At 39.1% G+C, this 23,024-nt stretch overlaps 1 protein-coding gene across 3 annotated transcripts in view; it reads right to left on the bottom strand.

Moving 5' to 3' along the window:
• Positions 1–23,024, bottom strand: part of gnptab (N-acetylglucosamine-1-phosphate transferase subunits alpha and beta) — a 91,497-nt gene that overhangs the window by 35,982 nt on the left and 32,491 nt on the right. For all 3 annotated transcript variants that reach the window (XM_043708746.2, XM_087996993.1, XM_043708747.2), the window contains 6 exons: positions 19,411–19,545; positions 10,294–10,455; positions 8,952–9,131; positions 8,028–8,198; positions 7,613–7,736; positions 1,218–1,409 (listed from right to left, as the gene is read on the bottom strand). In XM_043708746.2, the coding sequence (XP_043564681.1) occupies positions 1,218–1,409; positions 7,613–7,736; positions 8,028–8,198; positions 8,952–9,131; positions 10,294–10,455; positions 19,411–19,545 (964 nt within the window). The remainder of the gene's footprint in view (positions 1–1,217; positions 1,410–7,612; positions 7,737–8,027; positions 8,199–8,951; positions 9,132–10,293; positions 10,456–19,410; positions 19,546–23,024) is intronic.

Genomic DNA, 23,024 nt, shown 5'->3' with positions numbered 1-23,024 from the left:
TTATTAATGTCTTCCTTTATTTTGCTGTAGTGCTGCTTTGTAATTAACTCTCCAATTTGGTGCAAATTACAAATTCTGAAAATTCCAAAATTGAGACAAAATTGTTTAAGTAAATAGTGAATAGCAAACCTAGCAATAATCCTCATGGAAGGTCACTCTTCAACATCTACCAGCCTGAGTAACTTCTTTTAACCACTGCATCCACTATTCTGGAGCCACCGTTTAAGAAAAATCCTAGGATATTAGGACAGGGAATTTGTTGACATTTAATCCTATTAATTTCTACAATTCTTTATTAACATATTCTTTGAAGATCCCCATTCTTTACTGACCCTTGGTTCCCCACTATATCTTTTGTTTGTGGTAAGAGCAGTAAATCAGGAGATGGAAGAGAGAGGAATTTAGAGAAATTATGATCACAAGGGAAGCAGCAGTAAGCAAACTGAAGAAATTGCAACTGACAAGTCTCCAGACATAGATGTGTTGCACCCTAGGGTTTTGAAAGAGGTTATTAATGCGATAGTAACTAGTGTTAATTTTCCAAAAGTTCAATTTTAGAAATACTCCAGACTGGACATTATCAAATACAAAGCCTCTATTCAAGAAGGGAGGAGGTCAGAAAATAGGGCAGTTAGCTTTACTTCGGTCATGGGGAAGGTGTTAGATTTGTTAATTAAAGAAATTATAGCCATGCACTTTGAAAGTCTAAAGGCAACCAGACAATTCAACATGGTTTTATCAAAGGCAAATCACATTTAACTCCTGGCCCATAGCTTATCATGCCTGTCATTTTAAATGAAATCATCATTGGCCACAAATGATAGCTTTGAAAGCCACGTCCACAACCCGAGAAAAATAAATAAAAATTAAATCTGATGTTGATGTTCCTGATAATTCCAAAAACAATACCCATTTCTATATGTAAGTAATTATCAAACCTGCCACTAGTCTATTCCTGATATTTTTTTGTTTTCAAAAAGATTGCAACAAAGTTATTAAACTGGCTCATTGTTTCCCTCTCCAAGAAATACTTTATATTTTCAGAATAAATGTTGCTTATCAATCCGTGTTTTCTGTACTTGCAAAGTATTTCTTGGAGAGCGAAACAATAAGCCAGTTTAATAACTTTGTTGCAATCTTTGTTGCATTTATTCTGAAAATATAAAGTGTATACTAAAGGCATTAATGGATATCATATAATTGCAGTTCACACTTACCTTCCCCACAATCACCAGCATCAAATCCACATGATAAGACATTACAAGCTTGATCACAAAACTTGTCAGCCAGCCAGGAGTTGGCACAACCTTGGTTGCAATACGTTACTCCAGGGAGCCCTGCAGCAAACTGCCAGGCCTGTACATTCAGCACTCCTCCGGCACCACCACCACGAGGACCTGCAGTGTTACCTGCAAATAAAGCAATCCTATTTAGTAATCTGGTTAAACTGAGAAGTAGTTCAACAAGTTTATTAAGCATCCTTCAATTAGTAAAAATATCCCAAAATGCCTTATAGCATGCTATCAAACAAAACTTGACATCAAGTTACATTAGGAGACATGAGGACAAATAATCAAAAACTCAGTCAAACTGATGGGATTCATGGACCATCTTAAAAGGAGTAAAAAGAGATTGTATGTTTAAGGCCCGAAAAAATGGTGGTTAACAGTGAAGGATTAAAAAAAAGGATGCATCTGAGGCTCAATTTAGAAGAGGAGACAGATCAAGAGAGCTGAGAGATTTGCATGGATTACAGAGATAGGAAGGGAGAGCAGTCATCGAAGGATTATACTGAATTAGCACCTTTGATGTAGTAAAGCCTCCAAAGAGGTTTCAAAGACTAAATAAAACCCATTCATTTCTATTAGGTCTTTTGTTTATAATAATCAGAGGTTTCCAGCAGAGGTGGTAGAGGCAGGCACAGTAGATTCATTTAAGATGCGTCTGGACAGATGCATGAGTAGGTGGGGAGCAGAGGGATACAGATGCTTAGGAATTGACCAACAGGTTTAGACAGTACATTTGGATCGGCTCAAGCTTGGAGGGCCGAAGGGCCTGTGCCTGGACTGTAAACTTTCTTTGTTCTTTGTCCCTTATCATTAAAGAGTCCATTTAAAGTATAACCTTTATTATCTAAAGACACCAAGATGTGTTACAGCATAGCTTATTTTTGAAATCCATGGCTAAACTGACAATACGGCTTCCAGAGTGAGCATGACTGATGATTTCTACCTCCTCCCTAAAGATTCTCAAACTCAATCTCCCTGGCAGACCCATCCTTTCAGCTTGCTCCTGCCCCACTGAACTTGACGTTTTTTTCTCCCTTTGTTCAGTTTGCTCCCACATACGTTTATGATTCCTCTAACACTACCTTCTATTCTATAATGTCCAGTTTCCTGGCTGCAGGCACCACCTCTTCACCATGGGCATGCAATCCCTGTACATATCCATCCCCTTGAGGATGGTCTTGAGCTGTCCACTTCTTCCTTGAGAAAAGAGGCCCGAAACGTTCCCATCCTCCTTCACCTGGCTGAGCTCATCTTAACTTTGAACAACCCCTTTAACTTGTCGCATGTTCTCCAAGTCAAAGGGTGGCTATGAGTACCAGCAATGGACCCAGTTGTGCCTGTCACTGTCCAGTGTGTGGAATGTTCCTTCAGTCCTACTCGGGAACTCTCCCACATTTTCACCAGTACATCAATGACATCAATCGTGCTGATTCTGGTCCGGAATTGGAAAAATTAATTAGCTTTGCTCCAAATTCCATCCCTCTCTCACCTTCATCTGTCCATTTTGGGCTCTCCCCTTCCCTCCCTTTAATTTCTCTGCTTCCATTTCTGGGGACAGACCGTCCACCAATATCGATAACAAGCACATTGACTCCCAGTTGCCTTGACATCATAGCCACAGGGCTTGCGTCCTAGCCACCCATCCTAACATTTACATCCTGGGACTGCAGGATTTTACAAGGAATTTAACAACTTCAGAGTACAAACTGATTACAACATCCCTTTCCCTCACCCACCCACTGAAACTCATGTCGTGTTGGCTCTGCACTCAGCAAAGGTGACTTTTTTCACTATTTAAATCCATCATGCACAGCTATTTCACATTTCAATCACTCCTTTATCACCATTAGCACTCCCTTTGCATTTTTCTCTTAGCTCCATCACAATCTGCCCCATTTTCTTCTCCTCCCTCTTTTTTTACAGCATCAAAAGTCATTTTCCAGCCTCGTTTAGTTCCAAAGAAAATAACTGGACTTGAAAGTGGAGGGATACATCCAGCAGAGATGACAGGACTATGGTGTACAGTCAGGTGAGAGCAGCCCTGGAAGTCCTCATCTACGACTACGAACCCCATGAAATCTCATGGCACAAGGTCAAACACAGGCAAGGAAACTTCCTGCTCATTTCCACATAATGACCTTGTCTAAAGAGATGATTCAGTGCTCTTCCATGTTGAAAAACACTTGGAGGAAGCAAAAAAAAAAGCAAGAGAACCAAATGTAGTCTGATTGGGGGATTTCAATGTCCACTACCAACAGAGGCTTGGCAGAAGCACTACTGATCGAGCTGGTCAAGTCATAAAAGGCATCACTGCTAGACTGGGTCTGTGGTAGATGAGGAGGGAACCAACAAGGGGGAAAAATATACTTCAGCCTCATCCTCACTCATCTACCTGATGCACGAACATCTGTCCATGACTGTGTTGGTAAGAGTGACTGACCCCAGAGTCTTTATAGGGAAGAACGTGGGGGAGGAACAAAGAACAAAGAAAATTTACAGCCTGGGAACAGGTCCTTTGGCCCTCCAAGCCTGAGCTGATCCAAATCTACTGTCTAAACCTGTCGCCCAATTCCTAAGTATCTTATCCCTCTGCTCCCCACCTACTTATGCATCTGTCCAGATGCATCTTAAATGAATCTACCATGCCTGCCTCTACCACCTCTGTTGGCAACGCATTGCAGACACCCACCACCCTCTGTGTGAAGTACTTGCCACGTGTATCCCCCTTAAACTTTTTACCTCTCACCTTGAAACCGTGACCTCTCGTTATTGAATCCTTCACCCTGGTAAAAAGCCCGTCTCTATCCACCCTGTCTATACCCTTCATGATTTTATAAACCTCAATCAGGTCCCCCCTCAATCTCCTTTCTTTCTAATGAAAACAAACCTAACCTACTCAACCTCTCTTCATAGTTAGCACCTTCCATACCAGGCAACATCCTCGTAAACCTTCTCTGCATCCTCTCCAAAGCGTCCACATCCTTTTGGTAATGTGGCGAACAGAACTGCACACAGTTTTCTAAATACAGCTAAACCAATGTCTTGTACAATTTTAACATGACTTGCCAGCTCTTATACTCAATACCCCGTCTAATGAAGGCAAGCATACCATATGCCTTCTTGACCACTCTATCCATCTGTGCAGCCACCTTCAGGGTACAATAGACCTGTACTCCCAGATCTCTTTGCCCACAACTTTCCCCAAGGCTCTTCCGTTCATTGTATAATTCGCTCTAGAATTAGTCTTGCCAAAATGTATCACCTCACATTTGTCTGGATTGAAATCCATCTGCCACTTTTCCACACAACTCTCCAGTCTATCTATATTCTCTTGTATTCTTGACAGTCTCTTATGCTTTCTGCTATTCCACCAATCTTCGTATCATCTGCAAACTTGCTTATCATAACAACAGTGCCCTCTTCCAGATCATTTATGTATATTACAAACAACAGTTGTCCCAATACTGACCCCTGTGGAACACACTGGTCACCTCTCTCCACTTCAAGAAACTCCCTCCAACTACTACTCTCTGTCTCCTGTTGCTCAACCAGTTCTTTATCCACCTAGCTAGTATCCCCTGCTCACCATGTGACTTCACTTTCTCCATTAGTCTACCATGGGAAACCTTATCAAACCCCTTACTAAAGTCCATGTATATGACATCCATAGCGCTTCCTTCATCTATCAACTTGGTCACTTCCTCAAAGAATTTTATCAAGTTGGTAAGGCACGATCTCGCCCACACAAAACCATGTTGGCCAGAGTTGACTGAACAAAAAACAGTACACTACAGGAGCAGGCTCTTTGACCCAACAAGCCCGCACCAACGTATGACATCTTTCTAAACTAAAAACGTCTGTCTTTACGTGGTCCATATCTCTCCATTCTCTGTCTATTCATATATCTAATGAGAAGAGGAGCCTAGGAAAGGAAGTCAATGCAGTAGCAATGACAGAAGTTTCTGAGGGTAATTTAGAAGGCACACCAGAGACTCATTCTAAGAAAGAAGAAACATACTAAGGGGAGGATGAGGCCACCATGGCTGACAAAGGAAGCATAAATCAAAAGAGAAAGCATACAATATGTTGAAGATTAGTGGGAAGCCAGAGAATTGGGAAGCCATTAGGGTAATATTAGGGTAAGATAGCTTGTAATATGAAAGAAGATTACAAGAGATTTTTAAGATATATAAAGATAAGACAGCAAGAGTAGATATTGAACTGCTGGAAAATGAGGCTAGAGTAGTAGTAATGGGGAACAAGACATGGTGGAGGAATTAAATTGTTATTTTGCATCAGTCTTCACAACAAAAGATACTAGCAACAAACCAGAACTTCAAGACAGTCAGGGGGCAGAAGTGAGTGCCATCGCTAAGGTGGTGGTGCTGGGGAAGCTGAAAGGTCTGAAGACGCATAAATCACTCAGACCCAATAGAGTTCTAAAGGAGATAACTGAGGAGATTGTGGAGGCACATTACGGGTGACCTTTCAGGAATCACTGGAGTCAGGGAGGGCATTAGAAGATGGAAAATGGCTAATAAGATACCCTGTTTAAGATAGGAGGGAGGCAGAAATTAGGAAACTATAAGCTGTTTAGCCTGACTTCACTTATTGGTAAGATTTTAGAGTACAGTATTAAGGATGAGATTGCATAGTACTTAGAAATGTATGGCAAAATAGGGTTCAGTCAGCACAGCTTCTTCAAGAAGAGGTAATGCCTGACAAAAGCTGTTAGAATTCTTTGAGGTCATAAGTTAGCCAAATGAGTGCCAAGGAATGTGATCTATTTATATTTTCAGAAGGCCTTTGACAAGGTGCCACAAAGGAGGCACAAGATGGGCCATAGCATTAGGGGCAAGGTAATGGCATAGACTAAGGATTGGCTGACTGGTAGAAGGCAGAGAACAGGGATAAAGGGGTCTTTCTCAGGATGGCAGCTGGTGACCAGTGGAGTTCTGGAGGGATCAGTGTTGGGATCACAATTTTTCATGTTATACATTAACAATCTGACCAAAGGAATTGAGGGCATCGTTGCTTAGTTTGCAGATGACACAAAGGTGGTGTGTCAAACATCTCTAAACAGACTGATTAGAAAATTTCTATCCTGAGGAACTCCTGCAGTGGTATCATGTGGCTGAGATAATTGATTGTCAACAACTACAACCATCTGCCTTTGTGCTTGGTATGCCTCCACCTTTTGTATCAGCCTGCCATGAAGGTCCTCATCAAAGGCCTTGCTAAGGTCGATATAGAGAACATCTATTGCCCTGCCCTCACCAACCACCTTTGTCAATTCTTCAAAAAAACTTAATCAAGGTTGTGAGACACGGCTCAAAACCATGCTGCCTATTGCTAATAAGTCCAAAGTTTTCCAAATGTGAATAAGTTCTATCCCAAAAACCTTCACCAATTATTTCCTTTACCACTGACATAAGGCCTGTAATTTCCTGGATTATCCCTATTGCTCCTCTTAAACAAAGGAGCAACATTGCCTATTGTGCAGTTCTCTGGGATCTCTCCAGTGTTTAAAGAGGAGTATTTCTTATTCCTATGGATTCTTATTTGCAACTGAACCCGAACTCTCCCAACTGTTAGCTGATAAGCAGAAGATTTAGAGAATGTCTCCATCGAATGTTATTTATATATGTGATAAAATTACCATTGCAATGCATGCATACCAAAGATAATGGTACACATACCGTTTTACTAAATTATACAAATTAAGCTTAATACATAAATGTCAGACACTCATTGGATAATTAATGGAACACATTAAACAAATTAAATAAATCATCTTGTGGCATAGTGATAGCATCACTGCCTCTAGGTCAAAAGGTCTGGGTCTTAATTCGACTTCAGGATGTAATGCCCATGAAGCCTTGTCAAAATACATCTAAACATCCTTTGGTTCTTTTCCCATTCACCTAAAATCTATTATCATCTCATTCTCCAATAATAACACTTTCTCTCTATCGACTGGATGTCTGGATCCTTCATAATTTTAAACACCTTTATGAAATCTCTTCTCACATTGAAGAAACAGTACGTCCAAATTTCACTTTACTCCCCATCCAGCGAGTGTTCAGGTTTATACTTGAAGACTTACTGAGCAAAGACAAATTGAGATTCACTCTTTTTTGTTAGCTTACATGTATAAATTGTGGCCTGCACTTGCAATTCAAATTGAAATCCCAGTGTATAACCCTATAATAGCACCCAGTTCTTGAAAATATATGACCCTTTCTAAACATTCATTGCCATTTTTTAATGAGCTACATGGGAGTGCAGAGGACACAAGAGAAAAGAACTGGTATTAAACCTACCAAGGCAATCACCTCCATCCCAATCACAGGCTGAATTATTGCAAGCTTTATCACAGTAGCCATCTTTAATCCAGGACCCTGGACATCCATCGGCGCAATTTGGAACTGGCCACGTGAGATAAACCTAAAATTAACAATTCAATTACAATTTAAAAAAATTAAAATGAGTAGACTTGTCTCTGTAATTTAAGCCAAACAAGTTAAAAGTATTAGTAAATATAATTTGCCTCAATCTTATAAATTGTTCAATAAGCTGCACAAAAACGGTGTGTTTCCAAACAATGTAGAAGCAGATAATCTTGAATTTATCTAATTAATTAGTACAACCAATGCAACAGAATTTAAACTCGATAGCTGTGTAGCTTTGTTGCCAACAGTACACTTGCATAATTTCTAGTTTAAAAGAAGTGCTAACCTTTTGTCCATTAGAATGAGAGTAGAAATCATCAGGCCACACTTCCTTTCCAAACATTACATCATCATTTAGATAAATGAACTTTTGAGAAAGACCCGGTATTCGATGTAGGTGCGTTTCAATAGCTGGGGAACTGAATGTGGGCAAATGGCTAACATTTCTGAAAATTTCCTAGGAGAAAATGGTTAAATGTGAAAGAAATTTACAAACATGGTTAACTGGACAAAAAATCCCACCTAACCTAATCTGTACTGTTCTAAACATGGTCCATGGTAAGCTCAAATTGGTTGCCAGTCAACAGACTCATCAAATAGAAATGGTACCTGGATAGAATGGGAAACAGGCGGATATAATTAAATGGACAAACGTGAAATGTGCGCAAGCATAATAAACAGAAAACTAGTCTAATGTGCATTATTTTCACAGCAGAACTTTACAGAGATGGTGGATAAATCACTGAAAGCAACAAGTGTATGTCACTTACAACAAGGGTGAGGAGGAAGGAAAGCCGAGTGAGATTTAACTTTACGTAAAGTGTAATGATGAACAAACGTACAAAAGTAGTGGATTTGAGTGTCGGTTAAGAATTTGATGCAGAAAGATGAGCAATTTCATTGGATACAACTCTTCCAGAATCTGGGATTAGACAGATAGGCTAGGAAGACCATTACAACCTTTCGTATTCCAGTGTTTCTAAGTCAGTGTTTATTCCAGCCTGTATATAACAGGAAAAGAAAACAACTGGGATGATTTAACTTATACTTTGTTATTTATTTTGATATCTCCTTTCATCCTGTTGCTCATAGAAGCCCTACAGTATGGAAGCAGGATTGATATTTTTTCATAGCAACAGGATTACAGTTTTACCTTACTTGACAATGATAATCCAAAGTTGTTACACTAAATAAATACAAAAGAACTTGCCTGGTGTGTTACTATTGTAACACGAGGATTGTCCAAGTTTAACCAGGAAGGGATTTGACCATTTGTCACAATAAAGACGTGCCGAATCCAAGGTGCATATCTCTCCACAGAGCGCAAAGAGTATCGTAGTTCTTCATTATCCTCGAACCGACTGGCCGAAATATCATCATCCTGCTTGGACTTGTGGAGAAGAGTGAAGCTGGTGATGAATGGACTTACTGTGTTACAACTATCAAGTGTTCGTAAACTACAATAATTATTTTAGTAGAAAAAAACTATTGATACACAAAACAATTTTCCTTTAATAGCTTAAAATTTAATAGCGTAATCATCTTTTTCATGTTCACTTACAACGTTGCAAATTAATTTTAATCTTGTGCTAACAAAATATTTAATGAATCAACATTAAAACTTAATGTATTCTTTGAAGAATGAACTGTTTTACAGATTAGCAAGTATGAGAAATACTTTTTAAGTTTTACAAGCTCATATGTTCCTTTTAAAAACCTAAATCAAGCTACAAAACAAATACACATCAATACTTTAATGCACAGATCATGTTGTATTCTACTTGTAATGAGGAAGTCTCAATGTTGGGTCCTAAAACAGGAGGGAAACCCACTGGAACAAAAAGTGGGACCAGGGCTGCTTACTGATAGTTAAGGACAGCAATTAAGAGGCCCCTTGCAAGGGTGACCCTTCCTCAGAACTGAGATGGGGTCACCAGACCCAAAATGTTAACTCTGATTTCTCTCCACAGATGCTGCTGAGATTTTCCAGCAATTTCTATTTTTGTTTCTGATTTACAGCATCCATAGTCCTTTCAGCATTTATTTTATTATGCAAGTTGTTGTATGATACAAAGTAAGTATATACGAAGACAAAGGTATTGTTATGAGCATCTCTCCACAGTTGCTGTTTAGTTTGCTGTGTTACTATAATTTATAGTTTTGATTTTTTGATTTCCAGCACCTACAATTGTGGTTCTCTCCCAGCATATGGTGTTCGAGCAAATTACTGCTGATTCTAGAATTTGTACTGAAAACAACAAATGCTGGAAATCACAAAGTCAGATAGCATCCATGGAGAGACAGCAAGCTAATGTTTGGAGTCTGGATGACTTTTTAATCAGACTCTCCATAATATGGCATTTGGAGGCCATATTACATTAGGTAAAATTGCTGTTTCACATTAAAAATTGAGTCACTCCACAAAAATGCAATTATACCAACATTGTAATTACTAAATAGACTAGATTAAATTATTCCAAAAATCTTAATACAAATAAATACAATTGCACATATTGTACATATGCTGTTAAACAAATAATAGAAGAACTTACCTGACTGATAGTGCTGAGATCCCACAGTAAATATACAGGACTAATTGTGATCTCTTTCCCTTCTATCGTCATGTTATTCTTAGGTTGTTTAGTTAGTTCCACAAAATCTTTGGGATCGTTAAGTAGCAGTAACACAACACCAGTTTCAGAATACAACTGCAGCTGAAGAGGAAGAATTATATTGGTAAAGTATCAAGGTAAATTAACTGCAAAAGTGATTGTGATAGAACAGTCAACCAATAATAAAATGAAGTATTTCACAAACTTAAACATACGTTATTGTATTTGCTAGTCATAATGGATCTGGTGGGTGGAGAATAGCATCAGAAGTCAAATGTAACATCAGATCCATCAACATAATCTGCTAATTTTGCACAACACAAATAAAATCTGCATTAGTAATGAAGCCTTTCATTTGCATCTATAAATCCATTAATTTTATTCTGCATCGCAGTTGGTTAAACAACGCAACCAAATTTAGGAATGAATCACAATTAAATATTAGGTAATAAAGTTCCAAGTTCAAACCACCACCTAGAGGCCATAGCTTAAAGGTGCAAGGGGAATGATTCCACGCAGAGGGTGGTGCTTGTATGTAAGAGGTACAACAATTAAAAGGCATCTGGATGGGTATATGAATAGGAAAGGTTTAGAGGGAGCTGGGCCAAATGCTGGCAAATGGGACTAGATCAGTTTAGGATACCTGGTCAGCATGGATGAGCTGGACCAAATGGTTTCTGTTTCTAGTGTAACTCAATAACTCTGTGAATGATTTCAATGGTGGTGAGTAGGGAAAGGATTCTTGTACGCTGTGATAGCGCTCATGCCTATGAGCCAGAAGCTAGGGTTCAAGTTCCATCTGCATGTAATAACATCTCTGAACAGACTGAATTTAAAAACGCTGGTGTGAAGGTTTGCTATAGTTAGCACCAATACCCAGTAGGGAGCAAAATGTGATGGGGCTACTTCATTATTCAGTATCCTCCATAGCAAAGTGTACACATGGACCAAATGTAAACAGGTGACTATTTCCCACTCACTTGATCCCACACCTCAATTGGCCTGACAATGGTCAAGTGGTGATGTCACCGGGCTAGGACTTCAGAATTCCAAGTTAATGTTCTGGGGACATGGGTTTGAATCCCACAATGGCAGACAATGAATATGAATTTAATTTTAAAACTCGAGAATATATAGGTAGTCTATTAACAACCATGCAACCTCTACTGATTGCCATAACAATCCATGAGGTTCACTAATGTCTTTGAGTAAAGGAGTTCTGCCATCTTACCTGGTTCTGTCTACATATGATTCCAGACTCACATAATGTGGTTGATCATAACTGTCTTCTGGACAATTCGGGATGAGCCATAAATGCTGGACTAGTCAGCAATGCCACATTCCATGAATGAAGTTAAAAAGTCATGTGACCAATAGCCACATAAAGCAAGGTAAAGGATTCGCAAAGAAGGAAAAAAAATCACAGTTCAGATGGATATTATGTGAACGGGATCCTAGGAAGAAACCTACATCTTTAGCAGAGTAGAGGGAGACAGCAATCACAGAAAATCAAAACTGATGTGTTCAGAACACTTCATTTTATCAATGTATACCCAGATTGAGATCAGATGTATTACTTGGCTATTTAGATTAGACTAGATTCCCTACATTACGGAAACAGGCCATTCGGTCCAACAAGTCCACACCGACCCTCCGAAGAGTAACCCACCCAGACCCACTCACCTACTCCCTACTAATGCACTTATCACTATGGGCAATTTAGCATGGCCAATTCACCTAACCCGCACATCTTTGGACTGTGGGAGGAAACCAGAGCACCTGGAGGAAACCCATGCAGACACGGGTGAATGTGCAAACTCCACGCAGACAGTTGCCCGAGGCTGGAATCGAACCAGAGTCCCTGGCACTGCGAGGCAGCAGTGCTAACCACTGAGCCACCCTAGAGAATGTCACAACATGTGTTTTGGAATGTGTAAAATACTGAATAAATAACTAAACAACTAAGTATCTTCAGGCCTTTGGTAAAGTTCCGGGAATTGAAACAGATGCAACACACAGTACCACCATTTTCAATTAAATTTTAATTCCATGGGCATTTTTAGTACCTGTGCTCAAGACAAAATGGGTTATTTCAATGGTTTGAAATAATTGCCTTCAGCTAGCTACAAACCTTTAGAATAAAGGTATATATCTGCTAATAACTGAAGTGAAAATAACATTTCAAAGTATTAAACACAAAGGTACATTTTAAGACCATAAGACATAGGAGTGGAAGTAAGGCCATTCGGCCCATCGAGTCCAGTCCGCCATTCAATCATGGCTGATGGGCATTTCAACTCCACTTACCCGCATTCTCCCCGTAGCCCTTAATTCCTTGTGACATCAAGAATTTATCAATCTCTGCCTTGAAGACATTTAGCGTCCCGGCCTCCACTGCACTCTGTGGCAATGAATTCCACAGGCCCACCACTCTCTGGCTGAAGAAATGTCTCCGCATTTCTGTTCTGAATTTACCCCCTCTAATTCTAAGGCTGTGTCCACGGGTCCTAGTCTCCTTGCCTAACGGAAACAATTTCCTAGCGTCCACCCTTTCCAAGTCATGTATTATTTTATTTTCTTCAAACCTTAGCACTGGCGATATCATACCCAAACAATAAACAACAAGGATATCAGTTCAGAATTATTACACCAGTAAAGCATTACAGTTGAACATTTTCAGCCGATTGGTATGTTTATCTCTGATCTACAAGAATGTAAATCAAGATGAGCCAGGTCATTAGAAACATCATAGATCATTGCTCATTTGACATTAGTTGTGGTGTTGCAATTTTGTCTGGGTGGTTCTCATTAAAGCAGGAGTTATGTGTTTTGCAGGGAGGTTAAGTGAACAGGCACGCTGGTGCTGCAAACTGCCAAAGCATTCAAGGTGAAAACGCAGTTTGATTACTGAACTGACCAATCAGCCAATATGCAGGAATGAGGCAGAAATCAAAGTACAGACGTTTTGTTTTCTCTTCTCGGGAGGGAAGGAACAGAACAAATGTAACTGAAATGCAAACCAAATCAAAAATGCACACACACAATAACAGCTAGTTTCATAGTTACAAATATATCTGTTTAAAAAAGGGCAGGCATGTAATTTATTTTTCAATGGTACAAAACAGAATATAAATACCCCTTACGAGAAAAGCTAGATTCAGATATTCATATATTGCATTCAAAATAAACCGGTTTTTGATTTATAAAAAGTATTATTAGAATGTTTTTCACGTGATGCTCTTTCCTCAAAGAACGAACATCTGACAGACAACATGCAAAAACATTATATGGAAAAATAATCAAACAACAAATATCAACATGACTAAACACTGAAAAAATATTAAGCCAATAAACAACTCTGAATATATTCACTGGCTCAAGCTCAAGTTTACTGGTAAATCCTTGAACAGAATAAGCCATTAGCACTATCTTCAGTACAATTTAGAATGTTATTCTAAAAATATTTATTTAGCTAAGGGCTAAAGATTGACCATGAGCATGGAGGCTTTTCAAGGAAAGAGATTAATATAGTTAGAACAATTGAAAAACAACCCTCCCAGCAGCAACTGATTGATGCACTGCCAAACTGTTTTGAATGTCCAAGAAGTCATTCTGTTATGCAGCTGCCAGCAGTGTGAACAGAACCATGTCACAGAATATACTGACACTATTGCAATCAAATTATTTTCAATGACCTTACATCATCCTGTTTGCTAGAAAAAGAATTAACAACTGTGGTGGTGAAAGTAAAGACAATGACTTCAAAACGAAATTAGATAAGCACATGAGAGAAATAAACTCGTAAGCTAAGGGAATACAGCAATGGAACGGGGCTGATGACCACAGACAGCCAACATGGGCCAAATGGCCTCTTCCTATGTCGTAATAATAATGACTATTGTTGCAGCAGCACATACTTGGGCACACCACCTTCAAGGTTCATTCCAAGCCACCCACCATTCTGACTTGGTATCTCTGGCAGGTCGCCAGCAGGCCTGGCCTCCTGAGCACATGCAGAAACAGTAGCATTAGGGGACAGCGAGCACTGCAGCATAGAGGAGAGAGCACATCCAGCTATTCAAGACAGTGGCACCAGGACAGTAGGTCAGTCCACTCCAAGCCCACCACATTTATTTCTCTTTCCTTTTCTTCTTTTCCGTCTTCTTTTCTTTACAGTCCTGACATCACAGGGAAACTGGAGCAGTGTCAGCAGTGACCGGAGGACGACCACAGCTTCACAGGCCCACTGCATGGGCTCCTAGAATTAGCAGCGAAGCATTGATGCAGTAGACACTGAGTGGGCACCTTGTGGAAGTCCTGGAGCCATGTTTGAGATCCCAGCCAATGAAGATGAATGCTTCTTTCATTCTTTTGTACTTCAAAATGACAACAGATTCTAGGGACAGAACATTTTTCACCGTATCTCCCTAAATATATGTGACAATAAATCATTCATTTGTCAGAGTAATTGGCATTGGGTAATAAATGCTGGTCTAGCCAAAAACACCCATAACTGCTAACAAAATAGCTAGGAGAAGGCAATAACATGTATCCCTTATAATTCTTTACTTACTTTGATTAGAATAACTAGCCTTGTTTAGCAACTGCATTAACTGAAGCTCAGATTTTAATTTAGAAACCACACCACAGGATCACAGATGCAGTCTGCCCAAATGTTTCCAGACCTGCTGAGTTTCACCAGCATTCTCTACTTGTTTTAAATTTCATGAAGCTGTATGCCACAAAGGAACAATGAAGAATTATTAACAGTAGATAAAAGATAAATAACCTGCTAATAGCATTGCAAAACGTCTAGAAACTGCAAACAAAAATCTGTTTACAGGTTCTTTTTACAAGCAGAGTTTACCATTCCAACACAAAGGATAGTTTATAATGGGGTCAGTTGTCTTAGTTGGAGAAGCAGAGTGATATCACTAGTGTGGATTCAATTTCTACACCAGCTGAGGTTACAATGCAGGACTCTCCTTCTCAATCTCTCTCTCTCCTTTCAACGATGTCCTGACCCTCAGGTTAAACCGCAACCAGTTATGTCTCTCTAATGGAAGAGCAGCCCATGGTCTGAACAATAGCTTTTATAGTTTGTAATATCAGATGCGTGCTAAATCAAATAATCACAGAATCATTACAGTCAGATAAAGGCCATTCGGCCCATCGTGTACTCAAAAATCTTCTGATGATCATCCTATCCATATCTACTCATCCCATCCCAAGCCCATAAACCCACATTTCCCATGGCTAACCCACCTAGCCTCAACATCTCTGAACAGTATGGGACGATGTAGCATGACCAATCCTCCTAACCTGCACATCTTTGGACTGCGTGAGGAAACTCACGCAGAGAATGTGCAAACTCAACAGGTTAGAATCAAACCTGGGTCCCTGGCACTATGAGGCAGGAGTACTAACCACAGTGCCATTATGATGTATTTGTGTGACATTGTTTATCCCACAATTTTAGTCATCAGGCACTGTTTCCCAAGAGATTTTATTCTCACAAAGGCAAAATATTTTGGACGCTGGAAATCTGAAATAAAAACAAAAAAATTCAGTAAACATTCAGCAAATCAGACAAGATTTGTGATGACAGAATTACACTGGAAAGGTCGCAGATCTGAAACATGACACTGTTTCTCTCCTGTGAACTGGTGCTAGCCTGCTGAGGGTTTCCTATTGTTTTCTTGCATGACTAGACTACCTAATACAATTAGGCAAAAGTGAGGACTGCAGATGCTGGAAACCAGAGTCTAGATTAGAATGGTGCTGGAAAAGCACAGCAGGTCAGGCAGCATCCGAGGAGCAGGAAAATTGACGTTTTGGACAAAAGCCCTTTGTCAGGAATGAAGGGCTTTTGCCCGAAACGTCGATTTTCCTGCTACTCAGATGCTGCCTGATCTGCTGTGCTTTTCCAGCACCACTCTAATCTACCTAATACGATGATTGAGCACCTTATGACATCCTCAAAATTCCAAAGCACTTTTCAATCAATGACTTTCATGGTGTCATTATACCAACAGCCAATCTTGAACACAGCAAGTTTTGGAATGTGAGTTTGCCAAGCATGAGTGCAGCCAGGATACCAATAGAACAATGTTACTTCTTCATACGTTGTCACACATCCATTAATTGGATAACCACATAGGTCCCTAGTTTAATACACTAACAAGGGAAACATGGTAGCCAGATAAGGTAGCACTACCTCATAGTTGCACTAAAATGTCTGATGAGAAAGCCTGACAAAAACAATCTTTTCTTGTACACTCAAATGCGGGAAAACTTGAGCAATGACTTACACGCATATCATGATGAGAAACATATATGAACTGCACCAAGAAATTGCTATGCAGCAACTTTTATTGAAAAAAAATGAGAAATGCCAACTTGACATCGATTTGACTAGGAAATAGTAATCATTCTTGCTGGCAGATAACACAAAATTATAGAACTGACTGCACAGGTACCAGATTCTATTGAAAGGTGATCACATTATGAGTCTCAGTTACACACAGCAATCTTAAATCTGCTCCCATTTGCAGTTTTATGGAATTTCTAAGACTCACCAAACTATTATCTTACAACTTAACATTCAAATTAACACCTGGTTTGTATCATTGCTAGATTTGTCCATTTTTCTAAACATGATCTACTATGATTTGCATGCTAACTTATTTGTGCTACTTTTCAAAAAATGCAATACACTGCACAACATACAAATATTAAAACTGAGTGCGACTTGGTATTTGACATGATTGAGAAATGTAAAGAACACCATCTAGTGGCTGAAATTAATCACAGTCAAAATAAATCTCTCAAAGAAATTCACATGACAACAGAATAGAACAAACAAAACTATCCTACATTTGACTTATAGATTAGCAAAAAAAATCCAATTACTAAATTAAACCAAAATACTGTTGTAAATGTGAAATAATAACAATGGAAATACTAAGCAGATCGGGAGCATCTATGGAGAGGGAAACAGAGTTGACATTGAGTTGTAATCACACGATTGGTAGAAAATAGCTCAATGCTTTTCTCTCTTTATTTCATAAATATCAAACTTGTAATGTGCCATTAATATGGAAGGTTCCACAACAAAATATTTGCAAGGGACTCCTAGGGTTAATGTTGACCATTGAATCCCTATCCATGATGAACACAATTCAGAATGGCAGGTGAAATTAGATTTAAATGATTAATTTTGAGACTACCTGACTGGCAGAGGAAGCCTTGTTCAATGCCAGATACATTAAAAAAAAGGGACATATAATACCCATGATTTTCTGACCATCAATGCAGCACAGTCTAAAAAAAAACTAACCATCTAAGTACAAGGTACTTGCAATTGTCAGGAGGAATCAATGAAAATTAGGAGAAAGCTTTGGATTGGAAACAAGCAAAAATGCCTATAAAACAAATTGATGATTGGCCCAAACTGGCTTATAGTGATAAGTGGGAACCAAGCTGAAGCTGATCTTATAAAAGGACAGCCGATTATTTTGGAGGCTGAGGTGGCGATGGGGGAGTCCTACCTGGTCCACCTTATTTTAGACAAAGCAACATCCTAAATAGGCATTGGACAGGCCTATTGCACAATGTGCCTAGAATTTCAGATATATCAACTGGAATGCCATACCAGCCAGCAGAAATGGGTATTATAGCTAAAACGTGGACATGGACAAGGCTTTTGCCAAAATTCAGGGAAGTACTGTCAGACGAGGATGGTAAATAAGTGATCCTGCACGCGCTAATCTACAAATGAAGCCAAATTCAGAAATACATTGCAAAATTTTCCACTGCAAAGATCTTAAAGTTGAGTGATGGGAACACTCAGGAACTACAGAAGGACAGACAAAATGTGCAAATAGGTAAAATTCACCAAGTGTAGCAAACAGAATAAAAGGGCTATTTTTAATAAATGCTATGAAACTGATTTTGGATAAAGCATTTGAGAAACACAGATGACTCAACACTTGCCAACACGGCAAAGCAGCAACCATGAAATAAAATGTTTAATAATCAAAATTCATTAAGTAAAAGCTGTGCAATGTTAGAGTAGGTAAGTACTGTGTTCAGCTCGAGGCACCAATGTTCAAGAAACACATCAAGAAGTACCGCTTAAGATGGTCATAGACTAATTCCTTATGATAGGGCAATGAAGTAAGATTAGAAAAACTGACATCAGTCTGATAGAAAAGTTAAAAACATAGGAACAGAGGTACAGCAGATGACACCTTCAAAATGCTGTGGGTTCACATTTCATTCCTGTGACTTCATTACTAAATTTAGACAGATACTCGAGTGCAGTATTGAGTGACTGTGTAGTGTTGAAGGTGCCAGCTTTCAGATGAGACCGTAAACCATTGTCTTAGCTATCTTCTCAGGTGGGTACAATTGATATTATTTCTTTGAAGGGGTGGCTTCTCCTCAGTGTTTTCAAAGCAAATTTCTAACTCCCAAACAAAATTGACAACATGGATTTCCGGCTTAGACTGCTGTTCATAAACTGAGGTCTAGCTTTCTATGCTACCATATTGACCATACTTCCCATGAGTGCTTTTATTGGTTGCAAAGCAGTTTGGAACACTCATCACAAAAAGCACTATATAACATGTCATCCTTTCACAAATGAATCAGTACCACAATAGTGGTACACTATTTGAAGGAAATCCATCATTGTCGGATAACAGAACAAAAAGCAAAAGCTGGTAAAGGACTGATGTCTGTTAGCACTTTTCAGGCAAAGAGTGGTTCATATTAGAAAGTCATCTGAATAGTTCAAGGTAAATAAAACATGGAATTATTCAAGAACAAAATAGATAATTGATGTTTGGAGGACAGAAAAATAAATTCAAATTTTGTTTCTATGACAGCAAGCTAAATTCCACCTCCTCTAGTATTATACACAATAGAAAACAATGTACATGTCATAGACTGGCATTCTAACAGAAGCATTTCCAAAACTCATATGAACATATATCTATTCAGTGTGTATACACAGACAGTGTGTCTTTAACAAACAATTTAATAAGATCTCACCTGCTTCATTTTGTCAGTAACAACTGGTGGGAGTTTGGCTCGAAGTTGTTCTTCCTCTTTGCATGATGCAGGAAACCCACTTAAAAAAGCAAGATTCTGCATTAAGACTGACCCGGGAGATTCTTTATCTGTGGTCTAGACAAACAAGTTACTTCCAATTAGTTCTTGAGTTGCAGGAACATAAGTTACAAAACATTGAGAAATCTGTTGGCCTAGAGAGAAATCTGTTTGAGCCAGGTGAAAAAGTCAAAGCAAATGACAATTCTAGAAATTTTAAACACCCAAGATAAAGATCAACGATTTGAATGAGGGCACTGAATATAAAGCAGTATATTTTCACATTGACACCTAGGTAGGGCAGTAAGCTGTCAGGGCGATGTAGATAGTCTACATAGGGATATACACAGGTTCACGAGTGAGCAAAAAGATGATTAGATGGAGTACAACATGGAGCTATGATCCCAGCTGATGTTATTACTGGAGAAGTCAGATCCAAGACTGAATTCCAGCCTGCTGGATCATATTTTTTATTTAATAGGGAAGTCTTTCACCGAAACAAACACATCCGCAGATTTGGCTTTAATACAGAAGCTTATTTACATGTACACTTCCACCCCCACACGCATCCTGTCACAGACTTATACCCCTTTACACTCACACTCATATACATACACACACACACTTTCTCACAGACACTCAAAACCTCCCCCCAGCCCCCAAGCGCACACACCCACATGCACACATACATACACACTATTTTGTGGGGTGAATTTGTACTTGCAGGGTTACATTTTATTTTGCTCAAAAACAGCATGAATCCAAGATAGATTCTGTACATCCCTTTTTTTAGATTAGAATCAGTCTGAACATTGGGGCACAGGCAGCCTCACACAAGGCACCTCATGTCTTCAATGCATTATCTGGGCCGACATGACACCTATTGTCATTTGAGAATGTAATTTTAAAAAATTCTGGGATTTACAAAAGAAAGAACCGAAACCAACACAGTCATTGTAAAAGATGAGAGACTTAACAAACAATCCAGGTCTTTTTCAATATATAAGTTCAGCTGCATCATACTGTAAACTTTTGCTATAACTTGTGTGTCTTACGATCTTATACTCTACAACCGCTTGAAGGAGTAGCGCTCCAAAAGCTAGTGCTTCCAAATAAACATGTTGGACCATAACCTAATGTTGTGTGACTTTTAACTCGAGAAAGAGTGACCTAGTTAATTTTAAAACGCGTTGCAAACATAAACCAAAATTCATATGCCACTAGTCTAAAATACAGACTGCAAAAAAAAATTATATATTAATCATAGATTTTTAACTTTAAGGAGGAGAAGGGCAAGAGGTTGAGAGGAGATTTGAGGAAAAGCCTTTTCACTCAGAGGGTGATGGAATTCTGAAATGCATTACTTAGTAGGGTAGTAGATGCAGGAAACAAAATATATATGGATGAGCACTTGAAATGTCATAACACTGAAGGCTATGACCAAATGCTAGAAGATGGATTTACTATACATAGCTTGGTGCAGACTCAATGGGCTGGAGAGGATCTTCTGTGCTGTATGACTCTAAGATTTCATTTTCATCACAGCAATCTGTTTCCTTCATGTGTGCACTTGATAAAGCATCTTCTACAAATGTGTCTCTTCTAGACAGGTGAATAATTCTTTAATTGTACAGCTGGAGGATTAAGCTCCACTGAAACTACCAAAAGTTCTTGGCCTGAAACTTTTCCAAAATTCAATGGATTGTGTCCTGTACACTCAGTACACAATTCACATCATTGGTGCTACTAAAGCTAGTGTAGTTCATGCATTCATTCTTACATTCTTGCATTCATTCAAATGTGTTTCCTTCTTTAACAAATTTGTTAAAGAAGACACAGAAGTGCTATACTTTAAAAAAAATGATAAAATCCACTCGTGTAAAACACTGCAAATTTCTGCATTTTGTCTAAGGCACAGAAAAATACAAAACAGTCCTTGCTTCTACTTCCTTAGATGCTACTTCGCCTTGTCCCATAATGTGACTCAAATAAGGCAATTTTCTTTTGGTAGATTTACATAGCCAGATTTATAATCGAATTGGCTCTTTGGAGCTGAAGCTTGTAGGAACAACTTATGAATTGTTAATTTCTGATTCATTCTCCCATTCCAAATTCTGATTCATTTTCGAATTGTTGTGATGTTTTTATGACACTTCGAATTTCATTCATTTCTTCAAACATATTGTTCTCCTGTCTATCGTCCTTACCATTCTATCGCTTGCATATTATTTTGACACACCTACTGATTCTCCTGTACATTCAGCAAACAATTCACACAATTTAGTTTCTTTTTGATTTGATTAGGTCCAGTGAACCTTGCTTTTAATGTTTCCTCTGAAACAGGTAACAAGACTGAAACCTTGACTCTAGCAACAACCTTTCAATTGGTCTGTTTATCTGTTCTAATTTTCATTGTTTGTTGAACGCTTGTCAATGTTTTTGGACAATTCACATATTTTGGTTAGTTCTTCTGTGAAACTGAAAATATAGGCTGGAAGCATAGTCAGAATTTTGGTTTATCAATTTAAGTCAGCCCCTTACTTCATGCCCATATCGTTTAACTGGAATAGATCTTATGGACCATCAGGTAAAAACAATGACTGCAGATGCTGGAAACCAGATTCTGGATTAGTGGTGCTGGAAGAGCACAGCAGTTCAGGCAGCATCCGAGGAGCAGTAAAATCGACATTTCGGGCAAAGGCCCTTCATCAGGAATAAAGGCAGAGAGCCTGAAGCGTGGAGAGATAAGCTAGAGAAGGGTAGGGGTGGGGAGAAAGTAGCATAGAGTACAACCTATCCACTCCACCCTCCCCCCGCCCCCGACCTATCACCTTCATTCCCTCCCCCACTCACCTATTGTACTCTATGCTACTTTCTCCCCACCCTCCTCTAGCTTATCTCTCCACGCTTCAGGCTTTCCGCCTTTATTCCTGATGCAGGGCTTTTGCCCGAAACGTTGATTTACTGCTCCTCGGATGCTGCCTGAACTGCTGTGCTCTTCCAACACCACTAATCCAGACTTATGGACCATCAGCAAACTGTAACAATGTAATTGCTTTACCCCAAACACAATGATATTCTTGTTAATAAACTCTAATCATGATCTTTAAAATTTGATACCATATTTCCAATGCACTTTGGGATTATGGGCCATAAGCACAAAATGTAAATTGTCCCATTCCCAAAACCGGTCATAATCTCTTTGAAAAACTACAACACAAATTTTGAACCCTAATCTGCTTATATTTCTTTGGATAATCCATATAGAACAAAGAATAAAGAAAATTACAGCACAGGAATAGGCCCTTCGGCCATCCAAGCCTGCATCAATCCAGATGCCCTATTTAAACCTGCCGCCTATTTTCTGAGGATCTGTATCCCCATGCCCATTCATGTATCTGTCTAGATACATCTTAAATGACGCTATCATTCCCGCCTCTACCACCTCCGCTGGCAAAGCATTCCAGGCACACAGTACCCTCCGCGTAAAGAACTTTCCACGTATATCTCCCCTAAACCTTTCCCTTCACACTTTGAACTTGTGTCCCCTAGTAATT

This window comes from Chiloscyllium plagiosum, unplaced genomic scaffold (genome assembly GCF_037043375.1).
Source record: "Chiloscyllium plagiosum isolate Xiang-an unplaced genomic scaffold, Cpla_swu_hap1 HiC_scaffold_19, whole genome shotgun sequence".
Lineage (NCBI taxonomy): Eukaryota > Metazoa > Chordata > Chondrichthyes > Orectolobiformes > Hemiscylliidae > Chiloscyllium > Chiloscyllium plagiosum.
This window is presented reverse-complemented; position numbering and strand designations above follow the sequence as displayed.